Source organism: Oxyura jamaicensis, chromosome 4 (genome assembly GCF_011077185.1).
Source record: "Oxyura jamaicensis isolate SHBP4307 breed ruddy duck chromosome 4, BPBGC_Ojam_1.0, whole genome shotgun sequence".
In the NCBI taxonomy this organism is placed as follows: Eukaryota; Metazoa; Chordata; class Aves; order Anseriformes; family Anatidae; genus Oxyura; species Oxyura jamaicensis.
Window position 1 is genome coordinate 49,969,604 of NC_048896.1, and position 23,737 is coordinate 49,993,340.

The window sequence follows — 23,737 nt, forward strand, 5'->3', positions numbered from 1 at the left end:
TAAGAACTTGATTCTATTCCCATTGGAGTCAATGGAAGAGAATTCCACCTAAAATAGGTAGGTTCAGATCTACCTAAATGACTAGAAAACTGTGACACTGTACTCGGAAAGGAAGTTGACCCCATACTTGAGGCAATACAGAAAATGTCCAGAGAAGGAAAGAGATGTCAAGAGACAAAACTGGTGCTACAGACAATAATGCATAGAAGGGCTTCTTTTTGGCAGAATACAAACTATTACAATATATGTCAGCAGTATAGGCTGTGATCTGGTATAATCCATTTTGGAACAAGCCTGTAACTAGTCCTCTAAACCTTGGGAAACAGATTTTCAGATTCAGAATGTGCACTGCAATAAACCTCAAAGTATGCTGAAGAAATGTTCTGCATAAGACACATGGTCTTCCTCCTCCTATATATTTTACAGATGTTCTTTGAATATTGCAGAATGATCAACATTTTACAATAAAAGGGAGTCACATAACAATTACAAAGCCTGAAACTAGGGTGAAAAAAGAGTCACCATTGGAGTGAGGAGGACCTGGCAGGTAAAAAGAATCACTAAAGTGTTCTACAAGGCTTTGTTTTCCCACGCAACTCCCAACAGAAGGCAAGTTGTTTTCAGGGAGGTTGAAAGGGGAGGCCTTCTAGGAAATATTTCAAATGTAACCTACACAGTGGGCATATGGCCAGAAATACTCTTCAGGCCAGAATCTAGGCATAGCCAACACTTCTCTCTCTGAGAACTGGACCAACACTAGATCATGAAAAGCTCTTTCTGTATCAACTACAATGATACAAAGAAAGGCAGCATAAAAGCAGTCACTTTTAACCGAGCAGGAGTACTCTCTTTTAACAGAGCAGTAAAGTAGAAAATGGCATTTTTCAGATTAAGAAAAGAAAACTGAAAATTATTTTAAGCACATGAATACTAAAATAAGTAAATAAATAAAATGGTTTTAAAGTAAAGGAGAAGGAAGTGTTGTTTTGCCATTTGAGTCTGAGAAGAAAGGTTACACTGCAAATACAAACCTTGAGGACAGCCTCTGTAGTCAAAGGGACAGATTGTTAGTACAGCTAAAATATTATAGCCTCATGGGTATTTGTAACACAAAGGATCTATCCCGAGGAATCTCTGACTGGTCTGTAACAGTTTCTAAGTGTGGCATAATCACTGAAAAACCAGGAGCAGAGTTACCATGGGGATCCCAGAGAAGTACTCCAAAGAGTAAGAAGGAAACATGTTACATGAGTCCAGATGACGGGAGCTTACTGGAAGCTTTCCTCCATTTTAGCTGTACAAATTCTTATTCACTCTGTAGTTAACTTTTTTTTTTTTTTTCCTTTTTTACCAGTTAACCTGTTTGATGCATGTATGAAAAGGTTGCAATTATCTCTAGTAATCAACAATACAACATGAACCCTACTTTTCCTAGACATGGAAAAAGTATTTCCCCTTCAGTTTCTTCACAGGTGTTTGAATAAAGCAATATAGACTTCTGGGCATAGGATCAATGCTATGCCTCCACTAATCTTGATTCAAATCTGTTGATGCTTTTCTACAGAGAAATTCCCTTCTCTCTTAAAACTAAGTGGACTCTACCTCAGCAGGAGGTCATCTCTACTCTTTTTTTGTTGATGATGAGCCAACTGCATAGCTAAGAACACAAATAGTTCTGGGACTAGAAGGACAGAAAGAAAAAAATAATTGATCCTCATCAAAAGAGCAGAACAGGGAATGTGACATTAAGTCATAAAATTATTTCCCCTGCCATTAGCCAGTCAAAAGATGTTGATAACGACAATCAGTTTGATCTATTGCTGGACAACTCATGCCCACAGAGGACAGGCTGCAGAGGTCTGTTCCCAGTAAGACTTCTTCTGGCCTTCCTTGCCCTCAGTCTAGCCACACTTTTATTTCTTGTTTTAACCCTGAATGAGTAAAGTTCTTGTCTCAGCACCCACCTCCGCCTCCTGTTCTGTCTCTGCTTTAATATACTGACTTTCATCCAATGATTGCCTTGTTTTCAGCTGGAACAGATTGTGCAACCTGTCTAAACTTGCAGTCTTTAGCAGAATGAGCCTTTCTCTCCATGTCTGCTGTACTCACCAATCCCAGATGATGGAGACGCATTATTGTTACATGAGATAAAAACAGGAAATATGAAGCTAAGAAAAAAAATGCTAGTCCTTGTGTCAAAGATCAGTTGCATCAAGTTCTTGTTGTTCAACGTATTTTCTCTTAATATCTGCAAAGAGCCCCCAGTCTTCAGCATTTATATAAGTTTAATGACACTCTTGAAGGTTTTCCAATACATGCTATTTATGAATAAATGTCATTTGGGATTTTTGGCCTGGCTACAACTGGTGAAAAGACTGAATCACTGATTACTGTATTTTTCAGAGAAGCCATGTCTGTTGAACTTTGTGGGATTTCTGAAATATGCGAGGAACCATCAGAACCAGCCACCATGATATGACAACAAGGAACACTGCAGGGGCCTCTTTACTGGGTAGAGGTTCCAGACGTTAATTCCATGGATAGAGTTAGCTATTTCAGAGAGTGGTCTGAGAGTGGATCATCTTAGACCACTCTCTGAGGATATCTCCTTCTGCACTTCTTTAACAGCCTCCTGAACTGAAAGGAAATCTGCATACCTAACGGCCTTTTTTAACAGGCACTGCACCCATTTGTTTGTTGGGTCCTCCACCACCACCTCATTTCCAGTCACCTGGCACTCATGGTTATTTTTCCTCACCCTTCAATCACCCAACAAAAGGAATACTGATATGGCGCAGAACGTGCCTTTTGCTTGGTCAAATAGGATGTTTTACACCATGCAGATTTTTGAAAAAAAAACTATGAATTTAGCTGGTGCAGACAGAATTGGCTGCAGAGCCAAAAATCACAATACACCATTCACAGAGTACTTAAAAATGTATTTTTCACATATTTTTGTATCAGTAATGATATCACTTCAACCAGTTTAGTAGCTGCTGATAATTTTAGAGAGCTAGTCAAGAAATCAATATTCCTTATGACTCACACTAATTCCCGACACAGTAGAGATGCAGACAGCCACTTTCTTCTCCAGTACTGAGGAACCTTTTTCAGCAGTTCTATTACTGCGTGCAAATATCAATCCTTTCTGAATTCAGGAGGCTCCACTGGTCCTTCACAGAACTGATTTCTCAGCTCCAGGAAACAGTTTTTTCTGTGATTATGGAGGTACCAGTTGTCTCAAAGACCAAGGGACTTGTTGCTGTCTGGTGCATTATCCAGACCTTATGAAGACAAGTACCAGCCTATGCCCAAGAGCAGCAATTCCTGTATGTCCACAGGACCCTATACTGCAGGAGGAAAGGCTTCCCAAGTGATATACGTAAGAACAAATCAACTAACTCTTTTGTCAGTGCTTCTGACAAAGTCCTCTGACACATGAAGGGAACTGAGAAGTAAATCAGGCTTCACATTAACATGCTTAGATATTACAATGATGGGCTAGACATAGAAATCTAAATAAAAGCATAAATTAAATTGAAAGTTGGTGTCTGAAGCTCTGAAATATGAAGGAGAGCATGACTTATCTTACTGAACATCCTAGTAAATTTGCGAGCAACTAGACAGGAATTTACAGGCAGGCATACATGCATTGCAGTGGAGAAGATGCTTAGTTTTGTGGGTGGAGGCACACCCCTTACATTCATGTTTTGTTACTATTTGGATGTGGGTGAATTGTAAAAAAGCCTCTGTAAAAGTCACTTCTTAAAGAATGCAATAAATTTAAAAAACTTGAAAGGGCCATCTGGCCTAATATACCTGCCATCTTAGACATGTATCTCACTCCTACTTTCCTGCTCTTCCTCCCTGCTCCTTTAAACTTCAGTCCCCTTTTTGTTTTCAGGAAATAAATCTCAAAGTATCTTCAGCAAACTTACTTTCTTTGTTTTAATATCACTTCCTGCTAATGCCATTAGCTGACTTGCTATCATTTGCAATCAAATCTAAATCCTTTATTCCCTCCTAGCAAAGAAACAGAAATTTCTGTCCAAGCTGTTCAAAAGCTACTTCAGCCATTGCATGCGTTTAAATTTAAGCAGCTCTGCAGTCTCAATGAAACATTCTGGTATCATGTACACTGGTTCTGAATTTTAAGCGAGTATTTACTTCCATGTGCAACAATAGGTGGTTTATTATTTATTAGCCATATTATGGCTTATTGCTTCTCTGCCATTGGGACTAGGAATGCTGCATTAACCACGGCATTGAAAAAGCAGCCTGATTTGGGCAACTTTCTCAATGCTCTGGACACAGAAGATCACTGCAGCTGTTTCTACACTGGATGGTCTAGAAGTGCCTTGGGACTCCCAGGTCTCAGTACACACCCTGGCTGTGGCTTCCCACTTACTGGCAAGACATGGTGCACTCCCATCTTTTTTTACACAAAATAAAAACCCTGATCAGGTCATAACATCTTCAATAATTGAATGCATATTTTGCAATCTTTTTGACAGCATTTATTGGAAAAAACATTGCAAAAAGATCTTAGAGTCCCAGAATACTGGAAAGCGCTTTGCTGGAATTATTTTTTATTTTGAAATCGATTCTACTTCATATAACAACAACAACAACAACAACAACAGCACGTCAAAAGTGCAATGTGGATTATTTTTTGCTGTTATTGACATGTTGAGATACATTGAACTGAGGAAACTATTTTAGAAGCTTCAGTCCTCAGTTTATCTTCTCTCACACAGCAAATAAACAGGAGGAAGAGTACAGTCATTGATGGTCTGTTCCTTTATTCCTTCTCCTTGTATTCCTCTATGATTTATTCCAATTCTCAGACCAACATAGAATCTACCTATATGCTCAAGACCTATGCATCTATGTTCTTTCCCTTCTATCTACAGTCCAAGTACTTCCTTTATTAATACAGAGAGCAACCTATTTATTAACTCTCAGGCATACTTTCCAAATGTGTTCTTCCTTTGAACAAAGTATGGAAAAAAGTTCATTTCTTGCATCTTAGAAACCACAGATTTCATTTTATGTTCATCAGATTCTAAGAGCTATGGCAATCTGTGAGTGAAATAGATTAACAGGTTTATATTTACAGCATAAAGCACAGTCAGTCTATTACTAGCCCAATTAATTCACTTCTCAGTCTGCGCAGTCAAAACAATCATTTATACTTTATAGTTCATAATCCTCACCCTCAAGTTTAATTTAGTAAGAAAATCTGCATATATGCTCCATTCACTTCATTTCAGTCTTACCATAGTTGTCTCTTGAATTGATCCAAAGCTGTTAATGAAGATGTTGACTGCAACATCGACTGGAATTCCTTAAAAAAAAAAAAAAAAAAAGAGATTTCCAGTCAGCTGCACAATCCAGTAAAGGCACACTATCCTTCATTTGAGGCTTCTTTGTACTGCTATCATAATATTTTTCACAGCTTTATATTTTCAAATTAATATATACATCCTGTTTTCAAAAGCTATGGTTAATCTGTTGCCACTATTTTCATCCTAGTGGTAAGGAAACATTAAAAAAAAAATCTTAGTCTAGAGTGCTAAACTTAAAGCATTTCATAGCCCATAAATTTGAATCATTTTCAAATTCCATGATTTTCAGCTATCACAGAATGCACCATCCAGTATTACTTTTACACACAGTACAATGAATAGAAGCAATTCACATTTCTAGCAGCAAACACATTTAACTGCCAAAGTCACAATGAAGATCCATCATCCTAAATTACCTGTACATGATTTATGATGACACATTTACTTATATTGTAAGAGGATACTTCTTTGCACAAGTCAAGTGCATAAATGCACAAGTGTGCATATGGGGAGATAAAAATTGTTTCACACAGCTTTCCCAGCTACCAAGCAAGAGAGAGTCAGATAGCTGCTCCATTTTACAATGATTACCAGTTTGCCAAGAAAAATTTTGAGAAGCCAGCAGCTGTGAAGATATCAAGATGGACTGGATTTTTTCCTCTTTTCCACAGCCAGGATTCCTGTAGCTCAAGAGGGATGGTGTGACAGCTGCTACATGTGCCCTCTGTCACCCCGCGGGAACTGATAGGCAGTCATTTATCTGGTGTTAACAGCGGGTTATCATGAAGCAGAGGGAAGTGGCCTGATGGTTTTGAGAACTAATTATGGTCCACTAGTTTTATTTAGCACCTGTATGTTGAGAGTGTCAGTACACACATTAGATGTATACATCTAATCTCATTTACACTGTTACAAGTACTTAACCCAGTGGAATTCCCATTTTCAGCAGTAAATGAAATATAAGAATATAAGAAGACAATTCTAATAGAGCAAACACCAAGTAATATATGTCTTGTTTAATAGTTTGCTTGTATACACACAGTATTTCAGACTACATTAAACAAAAATTCAAACTCTGTAAATTCTTTTTGTTTACCAGAAAATCGCTACAATAAAATTTCACTTGAAAAAAGTAAATTTCACGGAAAAAGCGAACCTGTTTGTTTCATTAAATCAGATCAGTGTAGTTCTTTCAGTTACGCAATAAACATAATACATCATTTAGTTCCTGATGTTTGTGACGGTACACCCACTGTGCCACTGGTAGCCAGGAGTGTTCCGTCTCTATCAGATCTAAATAGGAAGTGCAGTCCAAGAAAATCAGTCATGCATGAGGAACGTTTTAACATGGGCAAATCACTTGTCAGAAAATGTTGGTTTTTCTTTTTCCAGCTCCCTGTGAGCTAGCGTTACATCTCCTCCCTTTTTCTTCAGTCTTGATTCTTAACAGACTGCCAGCAGGGATATCAAAAATATAAATCAATCTGCAATATGCTTTGGTATAACAAGCTTATCATGCTGAAAAACAGGTAGAACAGAGGCTGGACTTTTTTTTTTTTTTTTTTTTTGTGTGTGTGTGTGTGTGTGTGACAATGTTCAGAGCTGAAATCAAATAAATATGATTCTACAGAGAATAAGAAAGAAACTTGCTGAGAACTGAGTTTAATGAATTTATAAAACAGTTAAATTGAGCATCTGAAACTGGTTTCTTCAAAAGCACAACAAAGATTATAGATTTCACAATTTCTCAAATATATTGATATGTGTGTTACAGTATCTCTTAACACACATATAATTAAATATACGTTTTAAAAAGAAAGAACTGATTTGTGTAAAGTGCAGTGTCTATAATGTAATAAAGTTTATATGTCTTTTTCAAGCAAGGAAGTAATCTAACTCCTGGAAAGTGTAATTCACAGCTGTATGATTACGAGAGGTTTTCCAGAGCATAGGTATTCCAGTCTTTTTTGTACATGAAGGGAAATCATTTGCCTACATGGAAGATTCCTACAACAGATACCTACAAGAAAGGTATTTCAAAATCACAGAATGTGTTTAAAGTCATCACCTATTTGAAATCCCATATATGTAAACTGTATTATTAACATATCTTTAAAGATATGAAACATATGATTTCCAGCAGTGTTACTGCTGATTCCAAATTTTATAAAGTCATCTTAAAGAACCTTTATAGAGAAGTTTAGTGTTTTAAAATTCTGTAGAGGAGAGATACTACTAAAGACAAATTAAAATGTAGGGATAAAAAGATATTTTAAAAACTTGTTCTACAAAACCTAATTCAACTTTTATAAAATAATTTATAAAAATGCAAGCATAATAATAGCAAAAGCTTCAGACACTATTATGATCATGATGTCCTGATATATTATCTTTCAGTTCAAAAGCGTAAATGTCTCCTATAGTTTCACACTGTAGGGAAATTTCCATCATTTTTAAAAAGAAACATAGGCTGTGAATATCACCTTTATATAAAATTTCTATGTGTGAGAAGAGCAGAAGTTAAATTCCAAAGATTAAATAAAAAGGCAGAAATATCTGACAAACCTTTGAAATTTGGTCTTATCCTGGGATCATAACTGAGCAATAGCCTGTTCAAGATATTGCTTGTAGAATTAGCAGGTACCCTTGCAAGGTCTTCAGCTGATTGCTGGCTGTAAAAAGAAGTGTATTTGTTACTATTTAGACAGAAACAGCTACGTGCTTGAAGTTAAGTCATTTCACAAACATTTTCAGGTTCCATACTGGATAGTCTTTCTTTGTGATGTTTTAGTATTTCTCAAGAAGCTGTAACAAACGTGACAGTTCTCCTACACACTCTAACTGTAAACTAGATAAATTCAATAGATAATAAAATGAATCTTGTCAAATAAGTAAGAAGTTCACTAATTGCTCCCTTCCCTCTTACATATCCAGAGGGACATGGTTTCTTCATTAGGAGAAAACAGCCAGCTTAACTATTTTTAGTGACTGTCAGATTAGGAACACAAGAAAACTGACAGGCACTTAAGTGACAAAACACGCAGCGCCTTTTGGCAGCCTCTTGCTTTCAGATGCCAGTGGCAGCTAGTCCACTCAGCTGCAGCCCTTGCATAGTCTCATTGGTAAGCACTAATGGGAGGTTTGTTATGGAAAACAAGGCCTTGCACTCTGTTTTTTTCAAGGCACTTAAAAATATCTCCATTTACCTTGCTGTCATTGTCTTGTGTGTTAAATTAAAGCCATCACGAAAATCAAAATGAACCTGTGACAGATGAATGTGGCTACAAGAGTAACATGAAAATGAGAGGAATAAAAAGCAAGAGTAAGGGTGCACGGTCCCCACCCTACGCACTTTAAGCACCTGGTGGGCTGGTGATGTCCTGTAAATGAATTTCTGTACTGTCTGTAGAACTTATTCAGTGATGATTTTCAATGTTGAACTGGCTCATATTCATCTTTCCCTCCATTTTCTGACTATTCTGCTAACCCTCTGTCTTTATAACTTAATAATCAGGATGCCATGTAAAAATAAGATAAACACCCTACACAGGCATGTCATATATATCAACGCTATTGCCTCCAGCAAGCAAATGTACAAATTTATTAAAAAAAAAAAAAATCCAGTAAATTTTATAAATATTTTCCTTAACTTGTATCAGCTGTTGTTGTCTCTACTACCCTGCTCACCCTGCTTAATTATTTTCTGCATTATTGTTTCGCATATCTCATATCAACGTCAGCTTGACAGATCTATCGGTGATTCTTTATAGCGTTTTGGCTCACTGCTAGTTTTCATCTCATCCTTCACTTTCCTTCATGTCCTCTGGGACTTCTGCATTATTCAAACATTTATTGAAGATAATATTAACTCTCCAAAAGGCTTTTGGCCTTTTTTTTTTTTATTTATATTTTTTTATTAAAAGCATCCTGACTTCAAGATGTCTATTTCCAGTAGCTTCTGTTCAGCATCATTCTTATTGACTACTGGAAAAAAGTCATTAAATAATTAATTAATTACTAAAACACTAAAACACGGAACTTTTCCCTTCTTGCAACATATCTTAACTTCCACTAGTATATCCTTACTCTGTACAATAAAACTCTGCTAATTTAGTATCAGCGAAATTAAATACCAAGAGGGTATTTCTTCAAATAATTGATAAATTATTTGATAAATAATTCATAAATAATTGATAAATAATTGATAAATTCACCTTCCAATTATTTTCCTAGGCTTTTTATATTTGACTCAGATTTGAAGCATTAAGTACATAAAAGAGCTGATTTACTTCTGTCACTTTGAGGTTTGTTTTCAGTTTGCAGTGTTGACCTTGACCAATGAAGAGGCTACTACAGAAACATCATGCACTAGCTTTGTATGCTTTTCTCACAGTTGCCAATAATTCAACAGAAAAACACAAAGTTAAATGTTAATATTATTTTCCATTTTATAGCAGAAGCAGGATTGAAAAGAACGTTCATTTGACTGTAGAAAAAGGCAGGCCAACATTCTATGCACTCTCTCTGACACAAAAAGGTTCATGGCACTGCTTCCTTGCAAGTCACACATCTTAACACCTAACACATCCACATCAGGTGCCTGCTGAAATTATATTTATAAATGAATGGTCTCCGTAACACAAGTAATAGGGTTCGTATCTAAACATATATACCCAATATTAGTGAAATATCAAAACAAAACCAAACAACAACTAATGAACAAACTTAAAACCCAATTTGTTTTATATTTCTCTTATGGATTGTTCGAAGAAGTTCATTAAATAGCAATAACGGTAATAGCCATTAAATAGTGATGATCTGAACCACATGGGACAACATGACGAAAATTAAATACAGATGCTTGCAGAATATATTTGCAAACAAACCAAAAAAAAAAAAAAAAAAAAGTCCATTAAACAGTAATAGAAGGCCAAGCACAGCTGACATTCTGACAGGTTTATTTGTCTCTTTAAGTAAAAGGAATAAAGCTGTAATTTTGTGAGGTCTGTGTTGCACTGCAGAAAAATGTTAATACAAATGTGTGCTCAGGTTGTTTGCTCAGAGGTCACACAATGGACATTTACTGCAGTGGGGGAATCCAGTGATGTGAGGAAGAGACGTGGCAGCACTGCTTTCTGGTGAAGAGCATCATGATCACATTTACTGCAAGTCCTTGGGTGGTGTTTTGAAGCTGTGTCATGTGCACACATTTTTCCTAACTTGAGGAGCCAAGTAAAGCACAACAGCATTGGCTACTTTGAGCTGGGAGAAGAAGCCTGGAGTCAGTAATCACTAGTTTTTTAATGGTGACTTTGAACAAAGTGGTGGAATGGAAAAAGGCTTTGCTGAGTACCGGGTGTATTTTCACTGCAGTCCTTCACAGTATGCTGTCATTGAACTATCATCACTGAGTAGCGCTCGTGCTACTAAACATCTTCACAAGGACTGGATTTCCTTCAGAGAGCCCTGAAATCAAAATTTCACTTGGAAATCATAAGCATAGCTTTTGGTAAGCTCAGAATTATGCCACTTTCAGAGTGATAGATTAGCAGAATAACTAAACACTGAGCAGGGTTGGCTGGGCACATGGAGTAACTGGCTGAGATGATTCAAGCCAGGGAGATACTCATCTAAAGCCACTACCACCCCTGCCTACCTGGCCATTCTGGGACAGCGAGCTTTGAATTGATGTGTAGGCTACACTAGAGAAAAAGAATAGGAGCTCAAACCTCCCTTCCCAAAAGAAGCAGTACTTCAGTTTTCTAAAGGCTGGTTCCCACACAACACCACTCACACCAACTCAAAAGTTACTTACCACCGTTCCTAATCTGACCTAGAATTTTCACGAGAAGCTGATAACGAGCCAAAGGTTCCCCTTAAATTTCCACTAGTTGCAGCACATGTAGTTAGTTTAATACATTTATTTCAACCTGCAAGGAATGCATGTGTAGCTGCTGGAAAGCATTAGGAAATGGAAATGTAGCAATGTAGCAACATTTTTCAAGGTAATTTATCATTTCTATTCAAGACATAGTACATAACAAGCAAAGGGTCATGCAGCTGAAGTCTCACAGTTCTTATAAAAGGAATTTAAAAGAAAGTAATAGGAAAGCTAGAAATTGCCTTATCAAAATTTTGCCTAAACCACTTTTTTTTTTTTTTTTTTTGGGGGGGGGGGAGGGGAGGAATTAAATAAAGCAAAGCACAATGTCTTCTCCTTTTCTGCAAGAAAGGAGAAAGCAATCAGTGTTCTCACTTTATGAACAGTGCTCTCTAAAGCCAGAAAGAAAACAAAATACACTTAGTATGTCAACACGTCAGTGGGATATGACTGGCCTCTCTCCAGTCTACTTCTGGTATCACTGATGAATGAAAGAATGACTTTAAGTACTGCATTGCCTGAGATACACAGGGAGGTGTCCATTTCGTCTTTCTTCCACTGCAGCTGCACACATTTTATTGCAGCCCTTGGAGAACATGATTAACATTTTAAATTGATGTCAATAGATAATTATCTTCCTAATTCCTTAATAAAAATCCAGAAGTTTTGATAAGTAGATATGCATGCAAAGAAGAGGCATACTCTTGGTTGAAACTGAAATAATAAGTTCTTTACATTTGTGTCAAGCAAATGTGTCAGAAGACATTATGTCTCTCTCTGCTGGGTTATCATGACATCTAGTCTCCCAGAGCTCACTGAAGTAACAAGGAGTCCTTATCACAGACAGTGCCACAGGAAGATGGCTGGAAAAAGGATTATCAACAACATTTATTCTACACATATGGGGATGGGAACCTTCACTGCTGTTGTTTTAATTCACCTATTGCCCTGATCCCTGTTCTTAAGATCCCATTATGCTGAAGAATCTCTCAATTTAGAAAATCACATTAATATATTTTTAACTTATAGCATGGCAATCAGGGAAAAAACAGGCACATATCAGAGGCAAGCTAATTCACATCCCACCTTATAATACACTGCAATCCAAACAATCATGCTGCATGCTTTTTCTATTGTCAGCATTTACTTAGAGCTCATAGCTTGGATAACCTAGCGTCAAGCTTTACCTTTGCATAGATTACTGTCTGACAGATAAAAATATATATTCCAACTCACACTGTTATCTCCAGAATAATGTCCTACGTAATGCCGAAACAACAGATTTTAGTACAGTTTATCTAATTTATGTGATGGAAACTGACATTTTAGTCACATAACATGGCAGGAGATATAAGGGAATGATAATATTTTTGGGGAAACACAGTACCTGTCATCTTGCCATACACTGCATGTACTACTTCCTTGATATAACCTATCAGTGTTCTGATTTGCAGGCATTTGATTTTCTGAGTGCAGTAACTCAAAGCACAAACACAGGTTAATACAAATCAAAGAGATGCTATATAATTCCTCTGAGAAATCTGTATGATCTCAAGCATGCTTAACAGCCACATTTTCAAACTGTAGCACCTGAAATCTTTATTACTAGGGAGAATAATTATGATATCTCCAATGCAAAGCGATGTCATTCAAATTACATTAAAACTACAGAAATCTCAATAACTTTTTATGCATGCTCACAAAATGCAGTTGACAGCTAAGCACTTAAATTTAGGTATGTAACTTCAGTCCCTGAATTTGGAAGTAATCCAGTATGGTGAACAAAGAGAAAGGTTCCTTCATAGTGCAATGCAAAACAGAAACCCTTCTGGGGCAGACTGAATAAAATAACTCCTCTTTCATCTGCTATGGTAGAAAGAATAAAGAGAATAGGTCCCAATGGGCATGTCAGCAAGATTCCTGAAGCTGGGTGGTGTGAATAGTTCAGCTAGGGCCACTACTTCAGTCCTTGACTAGCAGAACCCTCTAAGTTCAGCTTTGGTTTCACATTCATCATTTCCAGGATTGGACATGTTGAGGAGTGTTTACATGGCATCCTGAAGTGCCTTGTTATTTTTCAGTAAGCTTGAGAAAGCAAGACGATTCATCTGCCCACCAGAGGCTACAGCCCCCAAACCCACAGAACTGGGCTAGTACAGTACTTCATCCAACCCGACTCGAACTGCTCACGGCAAGCTAATGGTGCTTGTTTGCTTCCCGCTCTCTCTGTGTCCTACTGAAGTCACCACCCAAGTGACCTTTGCGCAGAAATGCCGTTCTGCTGTGCTCTGGCATCACAAGCATGCATGAAATATGATCAGCATCCAGATGTTTAAGCAGAACTACAGACGTTTGTCCACCTCGATCCCCATGTCCCTATCTCTTTTCTAAATAAACACTGAGATGAAGAAGACATAGATCTTGACAAGAGCACCATCTTGGTTAGAAAGCATAAATGGAGAGACATTTTTGGAATTTTTCCTTCAAAGACCTGTTTGGTGGCGCTGGGAACAAAATGTAGTCTTACAGTTTTCCTCGCACTTAGGCTCAGGGGATGGAATTTAACCTGCAGATCCACATTTTTTCTCAGTCTGCAGGCCATACAAGAATTAGAGTGCTCAACTCTGTAACTCTTCTGCATAGTTGTATTGTCTCATCACTACATTGTTCGGAATGGTGTGAACACTGCTCACTTGAGAGGAAGAATTACTGAAAGAGAACCAACTTACCATAGTTAATTACTGTTTTACAAGATAACTTACATTTTGCTTATACAGCTTTATCTTTTACTTCCCAGCATGCTTATCCACTCTGAATACAAATTCCCAGACCTCCTGGAATGTGGCCCTGTCTGTCTGGGATCATGGTTTTCCATGAGAGTTACATACTACGTAATAATTAAACCATTGACCACTTGCTGTCGCTATGGGGCAAAAGAATTTTTACAGGAACCAGACCTGAGCTCTGCTATGTCTTTATCTTCAGAATGACTGTGAAATATAACTGCCTCCACAACTAAATTCAGGCTGTTGTTTCAACTTTCTTCCATCTTCCTCCACAACGTATATCAACCCTACCATCACACCTACAAGTGAAGATGTTCACAAACCATCAACAATGTCTTCTACAAGACAGGAATGACAACAGAGTCGATTCCACTTTCCCACCATTTACATCTGGGGGATGACTACATACTACAGATAGATAGGCCATGTATACCCAGACACGTGGTGAGAAAAACAGTCCTTGTCCACAGGAAGGTGGAGAGGATCCAAGATATAAGACTTTGAACTTGCTTTAGTCTTTATGGAAAAAGCTTGGCACAAGCCAGCAGTTAAGCAAGGGAAATGTATAGGACAGACTTTCACACAATTCTATGCTTTGAACACATCAGTTCCACCGTCTTTTGTTGTTATTTTTTAAAATAAGCTGTTTATTGAACCTTGGCATTTGTGACCTTTCTAAACTTCTGCCCTGGCAGATGGCACAAGCCATGTTTTGTGGAGGGCTTTGAGGGCCATTTCACAGTTTCTGAAGTGGCTGATATGCTTTATTGAACACAAGCCAAAACACGATTTGTGCTCCTGCTCTGTGGGTAAAAAAAGTCTCTGTAGATATCATACAGTATTTATTTAATCATCTACGTGTATATAAATCTCCATATCGGAAAATGCACACAGGTGGGGAGGGATGCTATTTAAAAGCAGTCTTAAGATCAAGAGAAAGGAATGGGATTCAGAGATCAGTGCTATACTCTCAGCATTAGACTCCCTGTGGGATCATCAGCAATTAACGGTGTGCAGGTGAACAGCCGAGTCATACTAAAACTGTAATTAACAGGGATAGTTGGGATTGTGAGCACAGTTGTAACTGACTTTATTAGCTGCTATTTGACACACATATCTCTTTGCTTTCTCTAACAGTCATAGCAAACTTGCCTTTCCTTATAAGTTAATTTGGCTAGAGATCTTGCAAGTGGCTTTGAGGAGAGAACTTCTGGGTTGCCAAAGACCGTGGGATAACAGCAGCAGCTGGAATACTGTAAAATAACTGAAGTATTTATTATGACATAACAAAAGGAAAAACATTCTTTCAGCAGTGCTCTTAGAAAAAGTCACAGCTGCGTGTCCAACATGTTTACCAGAAACAGGTATTATGAGGAATTACAAGGAAGTTACACTAGGGAAAAGTAATAGCATTAGACAAAATCTGTTTTGACCACAACTTCCATCCCAAACATGTCTGTCTATGTATTTTATCCTCAACGTCAGCACTCACCATGACTAAAATGGAGTAGCTTCCTAAACTTCTGCCATCTGGCAACTTTTGCAAAATAACACCAGTACTGGAAGGCAAATAATACGTAACTATTCAAAAAGCTGGCTGGGCCTGGGGCAACTGTTTTAAACAAAACGCTCATTTTTATCTGTTCAAACTGCCTGAAACATTCAAGTAGGCTTAATTCACATTAACAAGAAACATGTAAAGCAGTCACTCTTGTGCTTAACCTATGTGACACACTCTGATAAAGAGCTGTCGTACTTAAGAAACAACTACCCATTACATATTCTTTTTCAGGCCTTAAACATCAAACACTATTTCACCAGAACCCGCAATGTCACTTCACTGCTCACATTTTCCATTCGCCTGGGACTGGTAGATCACTGCAGAAGCACAACAACCTGGAGTGACCTCCAAACAGTAAATAACAGTGGTAATATGGCTGATGGATAGTCTAAAACCAACAAACAGATCAAGTGACTAAATTCATCAAGGTCATCTGTATTCAGGATAGTGGATTTCAAAATAAGCTTTGTAAAGAGAATACTGTAACCCACAAAGATCTTAAAGGATTTTATTGAAGAGGTAGACCTGCCTCTTTCTTGTTTGCTTTCTTTTTTTTTTTTTTTTTTTTTTAAAGCTGTTTTCCATGGAGACAAAAGGCAAGAGTTTTGTTACATTAAAGCTGCATATTTTATTGCACTATGCATCTGTGGCAACCAGCTTCCCAGACTTATGCTGCAAAACTCCCTATTGTGGGCTTATAGGTCTAATATATCAATTTGTTTGTTAATCAACAAACATTCAGGAATAAGACATAAGTATAACTACTCTCTGTTTCACTAGGAAAGCCTGAGGTAAGAAAGAAAATGATCTAAATTTAAGATGTGAAATTTTACATCTGTCTGAGGAAGCCTTAAATCAAGATAAGAACAAGTGATTAAGCATTAGCTTCTCGGAACCCCTCAGTAAAAATGCTGGGAGAAACAGTTTCAGAAATAAATGAAAATCAGATGGCCTATCAAGCCACTGTCACACAATACACAGAGAAGCATTATGAATAATCACAAGTAAGAGTTTTTGCTCCCAGATACAAGATAGAATTTTCCTAATTGAAGGAAGCAAATATCTGTTTATGAGACAATAATGAACTTTTTTATGTTTTTTTTTAATCAGTTTGGTTTTAGCTTTTGCAGTTATAGTTAATTTCATGCCAGAGGGGTATATTTAGCTAAAGACTTGTGTGCTAGATATGCATAAAAATTCAGGTGTGCTCATTCTTCATACAAATTCATGCTAAAGTCCAAAAGTCAAACCAGTCCCAACACCATCCATTTCTCAATGTCATACTAAAGAACCTAAGCAGTATTATTAGGCTCAGCATAAATCTTTCCTAGGAAGTTGTTTGCATACATTTGAATGCCATTATAAAATTTGTAAAGTTTGTTCTTTATATAATTACCAGTGTTTTTTATATTCTTGTGGAGGTAGAATTTAACTTTTCAGATGGTGGAAAGAAACAAGTGGCAATATATTTTACAATAAAACTTTAAGCTGTATGGCACTAGTAACCAATGAAAATTAAAGGTAGATCAAAGTTTTAACTTATGTATGTTTTCATTAGGAATTTGCACCATTCAATAAATGATGCAAAATCCTATAAACCTTCTTGAAAAAGATAAAATGCTTTCTTTCAAAAGAATTCCTTTGTGCTTTACAAGTAAATTTTTCATTCAGCCATTTTCTCTGAGACTAATTTTTATCAACCCTCACATTGGCACTGAATTCCCACTCCACTGCATTAAGTTATGTTTTGTTTCTGAAGAAAGATTCATCTTCCTTTTTTTTTCCATAGGAAAGAAAACATTAAGAGTAGGCTTCCTCCTTTACAATGTATAGTGTCATCAACTACAGAAGTTTTGTGAAAGGCTATAAAAAACATGTCAATGGTTGAAAGTTTGTCCTCAGCAGCCTGAGTTATGCGAGCACGACAGAGCTCACTCTGATAGCTTGTTCACCTCAGAGGCTGTCTAGCTGCCAGCCACAAGCCCAGTGATCCTGCAGCTTCACTACCAAGTGACTGTCTCAAGCTGTGAACTTCAGCCAAGTGAGACACCAACAACTTGTTCGCTATTCAAAAAATGATAGAGCTCAGTGCTATGGCAATTAATTCTAACTAGCAGCACAGCACACGCGGTTTGTCAAACAAACACGGAATCACGCTAGGATTTTCACAGAAAGCTTCCACTGGCTGGAATGTAAAAACCTCGCCTAGAAAATTACAGCACTTATTCACCAAGTATGGTGGTGAGAGATGATGTCATATTTATAGCTTGTAAAATTAACAGGTGTCTAGAAGAACAGAGTACCAGAAAATACTGTGTTGAAGGAAAACAAGACAAAACAAAACAAAACAAACAAACAAAAACCACAAAACAACACTTCTCAAGATAAAATGCCATCGATGTTTGGAACTCTAATTAAGATCAAGTCCCAGACGGGGAAAATGCTGGTCACTTTGATGAGACCATGACAGATCTGGACTCTGCTCCCCATGGAGCTGTGGAACTTCCTTTCTAAGGACTTCAGTGCTCACGCCTGTCTTGGAACCATGGCATTTCTCTCCTTGCCAGAAGTCCTTATGGTAGCTCACACTGAAAGCTCCATACAGAGCTCAATGTAACTTCACAAAGGAGACAGAACGGATATGGGTCACTTCAAATGAGTCACAATCACATTAGAGACTTGTATCTTAATGTTTTCAAATACAAAGGCATATTTCATTTTTTAGGGCCACTATAATAAAGAATGAGAACACTCACTGCATGTAGAAACTTTCTAAAAATTCAGTGTTACAAATAAACATCACTGTTTATACTTAAAAAGAGTGGGACCTTTACAAGTATCATTCAAATGGTGCTTCATTCTGGTTATCCCATTATTTTTTTTCGTTTCCTTGCAAAAAGTCTTTTAAATTTTAGCTATCCAGTCTCAATCTCCAGTCTTCTTCATTTATGGTCTCTGAAGAAATGCGTTGTAAACCTGTCTGAGCCACTTCATCATTTAAGGCACAGTGCTTTTCTACATCTAATGGTAACTCGTTATATTCCATCCATCTTTTCTTCAGATATTTACACCATAACACTAAAAAGATGACCAAGGATGACCATGAAAATGACAAACAAAGGCCCTCCAAATAAAACTTCTGCATTGTCCTATGGATCAACAGAAAATGTGGTGGGTGTCAGAAGGAGAAACTATTTTTAGTGTGAAGTAATTATAGGTGTCCTGAACATGGTCTCTAATCAGCTGGGCAATCATCAATTGTTGATTAATTTTAGTTACTGTATTTTTACAGAGAGAATGCTCCAGAAGGTCAACAATCCAATCCCCCTCCAGAAAAAATACAGTACCATAAATCACTGATAGAAGATGCTAAGACATTAGTTCTATTCAGCATGTAATAAGAATGTGAGTAGGACTATCCCTCTTTTACAGAACTAAGCTAACCAGAAACTGAATCTCATTAAGACAGTATACTCTCAACATGCCAGACAGCATAACATTACAGAAATACATTACTCTGCGCCCATATGTGCAAGATACTGCATTGGAATCTCACCAAAATATTTTTATTCATTGTTAAAAATCTCTTTACTATTGCTTAGATTTCTTATTTCATTAAAAGAACCTGTTGCAGAAGAAACAGACTCATTGACAGAACTTAGCTATGTCACTGGTCAAGCCCTCTTCTCACTTCCACCCCCAAAATCCCTCTTTTAATGGAAAACACCACCTTCCACTTCAATTCCCATGCAATGTCCAGTCTTAAATATATGGCATGATCACAGTCATGCAAGAATATAAAAGAAACATGGAACGTACGATGGGCAAAGGTATTGCTTCTTTTTCCCCTTTCCTTTCTTTGAAGACTTCTCTTTGGAATAGACTTCTTCCATCCATAAGGAGAACGAGACCAAACAGAAAACCGCTAGTAAGAACTTCATCTTGAAGGTTAAGCTTCAAAGAAACCTTTAGTCTATGGCAAGGAAAAATAAAGAGGTTTATGTTAGTAGGGTTAAATATGGCAAATGAGAACATATATGTAAAAAGAGTAAACAAATGTTTCCTTTCAAAAATCCAGTTTGACACAGGAGAGTCTGTTGAGGTGTAAATCTGATACAAAACCACTTTAGGTAATTTTGTGAGTGTTAAGGAGCTTCCCAAAGTTAGGAGAATCACTGTGAGGAACTGATTTAAGTGTGAGTCCAGTGTATTGAAGACATAAATGTGATGGGATGACCTTCAAAGGCTTCCCACCTCAAAATCCTCAGAAATGTGGAAGATAATTCCTCACCAAAAGTACCATTTATTGACTCCATTAAACACGGTTAAAGGTGGCCAACCAGCCTTTAACAAGGTAGAGGACTGAGAGGCGTCTTGACCTCTGCACACCGCAAGCAGCCACAATTTCAACACTGGTTACGAGAAAGGGTTGCAGATTTAATTTCATGGCTGAAATTACCCATAGATGACTACTTTGCATGGACTCTAGATGCGGCATCAGCACTGAATGGGATCTGCCAAGACAGCTTCTGGGCACAGCCCGGAGCCCTGGGCATTGCCCCATTGCACCCAGTCCCACCTGGTGATGCCCCATGGGCTGGTGCCCCACCAGCCCTCGACCACCACCCCCGGGCTCCTTTCCCACGGGCATTCCCCAGGCCCCTTCCTTAGGCCAGGGACACCTGGGGGACCCCTCAGCGCTAGCCGCATTCCCCTTCCCAGCCGCTCCCCGGAGGAAGCCAGCCCCCCTCCCCGCACCGCCCGCAGGCACCGGCAGGTCCCCGGCCCCAGCCGCCGGGGTCCCGCTGTCCCCTCCCCGCTCCCTCGCCCCACGGACCTCCCCCGCCGCTCCCGCCCGGCCCGGCCCGGCCCCGCCGCAGCGGCACGGCGCTGGCCGAGGTGCTGACGGGGCCCAGCGCTCACCGCCGAGCAGAGCCGAGCCGGGCAGAGCCGAGCCGAGCCGAGCGGGTCCTCCCGATGAGGGCCGGCGGCGCGACGCGGGGCGGAGCGCAGGAGCGGCGGCTCGCAGCGAGCCCTGCCTCCGGCCCTGCCTCGGCGCCCAGTGAGCATGTGCGGGGCCGCGCCGCCCAGCACGGCACGGCTCGGGCACGGCACGGGCGGGCCCGGCCCCGCCGCACACGGGCACTGGGAGGCCGCCGGAGGAGGCGAAGGGGCCGGGGGCAGTGGGGCCGGAGGGCGCTGCCCGCTGCGGCTGGGGAAGGCCGGGCCCTGGGCCAGGAAGGGGAGCGGGTTCTCTTAGGTCAGCTAACGCCCACCCTCCTGTTGTAGTTCAAAGGCAGCGTCTCCCATTTGTCTCGTGTTCTCTTCAGCAGCCAAGTTCCAGAAATTGACCCTTCCCAAGTATTCCTTACCTTCCAGTCTTGCACCGAGGCCCTGGAGCATGTTCAGAGAAGGGCTACGAAGCTGGTGAAGGGCCTGGAACACAGTGAGGAGCAGCTGAGGGAACTGGGGTTGTTCAGTCTGGAGAAGAGGAAGCTCAGGGGAGACCTCATTGCTCTCTACAACTGCCTGAAAGGAAGGTGTGGAGAACGAGTGGTCGGCATCTTCTCACAGATAACTAGGGATAGGACTAGAGGGAATGGCTTCAAGTTGTGCCAGAGCAGGTTTGGGTTGGAAATGAGGAGACATTTCTTCTCATAAAGAACAGTCAGGCACTGGGACGTGTTGCCCAGGGAGGTGGTGGAGTCATCGTCCCTTGGTGTTCAAGGAAAGGTTGGATGTGGTGCCTGGGGACATGGGTTAGTGGGTGACATTGGTGGTAGGGGGACGGTTGGACCAGATGATCCTGGAGGTCTTTTCTAACCTTAAGGATTCTGTGATGCCCCATACACAGCCAGAGCTTCAGTCTGCACTAAAATGAAAGAACAGCAGGACCTGAAGATGTATGAAAACCACTTTGTATTCTTCAGAACGGGAATGGCAATTAAGTATGATGCATCAGTGGATGCTTTTTGCAGCGCCCTGTAATCCTTATCATGCTTCTATGAAGCACTGTTTAAGCTGGAATATAAGGACAAAAAGTGAAGAAAATCACGAGTTTAGCAAATGGAAAGGGAGAACATGACCTGGTGAGTTAGGCCATGGCAGGCAGCAAGAAGTGAATAGATTCAGTAATTCCCAATGCCAGGGACCCTCAGCTCCACCTTTAGAGCGATGTTCCTGCCCTAACTGACTTCTAGACACACTCTGATAATACTCCCATGACCTTCCAGATCTGCTGCCAAATGCTGTATGTGTACAGCCATACATGTGTACGTGTGTGTGTGTACATATACATGCATGCAAAGTCTGCCAGCCTAGTCAGGTGTGTTGAAGGCCACATGTCTCTGAAGGTACCGTTTTCCAGCTCAAACACAGGAACTTGCAAAATTAAAGCAAAGTTGTTTCCTGAAACATAAAGCAAAGCTCAAAGGCTTCCCATAACACAACACTCTTTCTGCAGAAAAAAAAAAAAAAAAAAAAAAAAAAAAGTTATTTTTAAAAGCCCTTCTGAATTTTATGTCCAGAATAGAAACCATGATGTTCTCTGTCTTTTAAGACTGGCTTAAATGCATTTGAGAGCAAGTGCCCACTGATTGCTGTTTCCATTTTTCTGCATTTTTGTTGTGTTGCTGAAGGTAAGACTGTGAAAATTAAGAGACAGTCTTAATCTGAGAACAGAATGGCCCCAGTTTGTGTTAAGAAAGCATTAGCAAGGGAGAGCAGAACAAGCGTTTACAGAAAGCCGTATTGGCATCAGCAGCAGCAGCAAATCAGTGTGAGGACTTCTGCAGCCACAACAAGCACTTCTTTCTGCACTCTGCATCTTGCAGCCACCGAGCCTGGGTACATTTTACCTCCTTTTGTACTCAGAGTACATAACTGCCTCCTTTGGGCTTTCTGCATATCCACTGGTATTTGCAAGTGCATCCAGCTGCAGCCATCAGTATAGATACCTAAGGATGGATGAGTATTTGTGGTACCTCAACAGGATAAAGCATGAAGTAGACATGAGTATTATCCACCCCCGGAGTCACAGAAAATAAGATCATGTGGCTAATATCTTTCCATAGCTAATTAAAGTGAGATACATGTGACACAGACTAGACAAAGGAGCTGCTTCGGTAAGATATCTATGTAATATGTTTACATGTCCAACACCTCACAAATAATAGCAAATATTGTAAGAAATAATTCAGTAACTCTTGAATTTTTTAAATTCACCTGAATAAATTAGGTGTCAGCTATCAGAGGAGTGCTGACAGTGAAGGGTCTGTGGGAAGAAGCCTCTTCTCCCCTCTCCCCCTGTACAAATCTGGCCAAGGTCACAGCTTGCTTACCTAGCAGCACCTTCTTGGCAAGCCAGCACGGCCAGGATAATCATGCTGCTCGCTCCACCGCCTCGCACAATACCTGCCAAGAGAAGCCAGTGCTCTCATGTGTGCAGGATTTTGAAGGACAGTCTGCGCTTGTTCGGGTGCCGTATCGCAGTGCTGGCTGGCTTCACAATGCCCATATAGGAAGTAGTGGGGGAAAAAAAAACTCCTGCACAAGCCTGGGGCCAGGGAACCAATCGATCATGAGTAATGGACCAGGTTCTGAGGATTGTTTTTGGTGGCGTGTTGTATTTCAGAGATCCTATTAAAGAGAAATGAAAAAAGTAAACAGAAGTTTTACCAGTAAATCAATGTATAAGGACAAAGCCAAGTCTCTGCGTTCGTTGTACGACCAGAGCACAGGGGTGTACTTGGCTATCTTCTGTGCACAGCTGCTGCTGTATCGACTGTTGGGAATACTTTTGCACATTTCTCTGATTTGGGAGTAATCCCCAGGAATTCCTGATGTCAGGCATTATCCCGATCAGTTGAAAACAGTTGTAAAACACAGGCAGAATAGAGCAAGATCTCACCTAGTGATCAGCCCAGGGACATTTGCCTTGTCTTTAGTTTGCAGTAGTGGAACATGGAGACCTGAAAATCCATCACTCTGCTGTTCAGTCACTCAAAAAATATTTCACAGCTGTGTAAGAGAGAATGTATTTGGCTTTACTGTTCTTTTTAGTCTACTTTCTTAAGGTAATGAGTTTTGCGAAGTCATACTCAGTATGCATGCATATTTCAAATGGCTTGTTGCAAAATTTTTTTTGTTAGTTTTGTTTTTA

General features: G+C 39.5%; 1 protein-coding gene across 2 annotated transcripts in view; it reads right to left on the reverse strand.

Moving 5' to 3' along the window:
* The window catches only part of GLRB (glycine receptor beta), a 51,426-nt gene extending 30,776 nt beyond the window's left edge, over nucleotides 1–20,650 (reverse strand). For both annotated transcript variants that reach the window (XM_035326117.1, XM_035326116.1), the window contains exons 1-4: nucleotides 20,500–20,650; nucleotides 19,396–19,549; nucleotides 7,914–8,020; nucleotides 5,280–5,347 (exon numbers count right to left, since the gene is read on the reverse strand). In XM_035326117.1, the coding sequence (XP_035182008.1) occupies nucleotides 5,280–5,347; nucleotides 7,914–8,020; nucleotides 19,396–19,517 (297 nt within the window). In that variant the 5' untranslated portion in view covers nucleotides 19,518–19,549; nucleotides 20,500–20,650. The remainder of the gene's footprint in view (nucleotides 1–5,279; nucleotides 5,348–7,913; nucleotides 8,021–19,395; nucleotides 19,550–20,499) is intronic.
* Nucleotides 20,651–23,737: the final 3,087 nt, after the last annotated feature.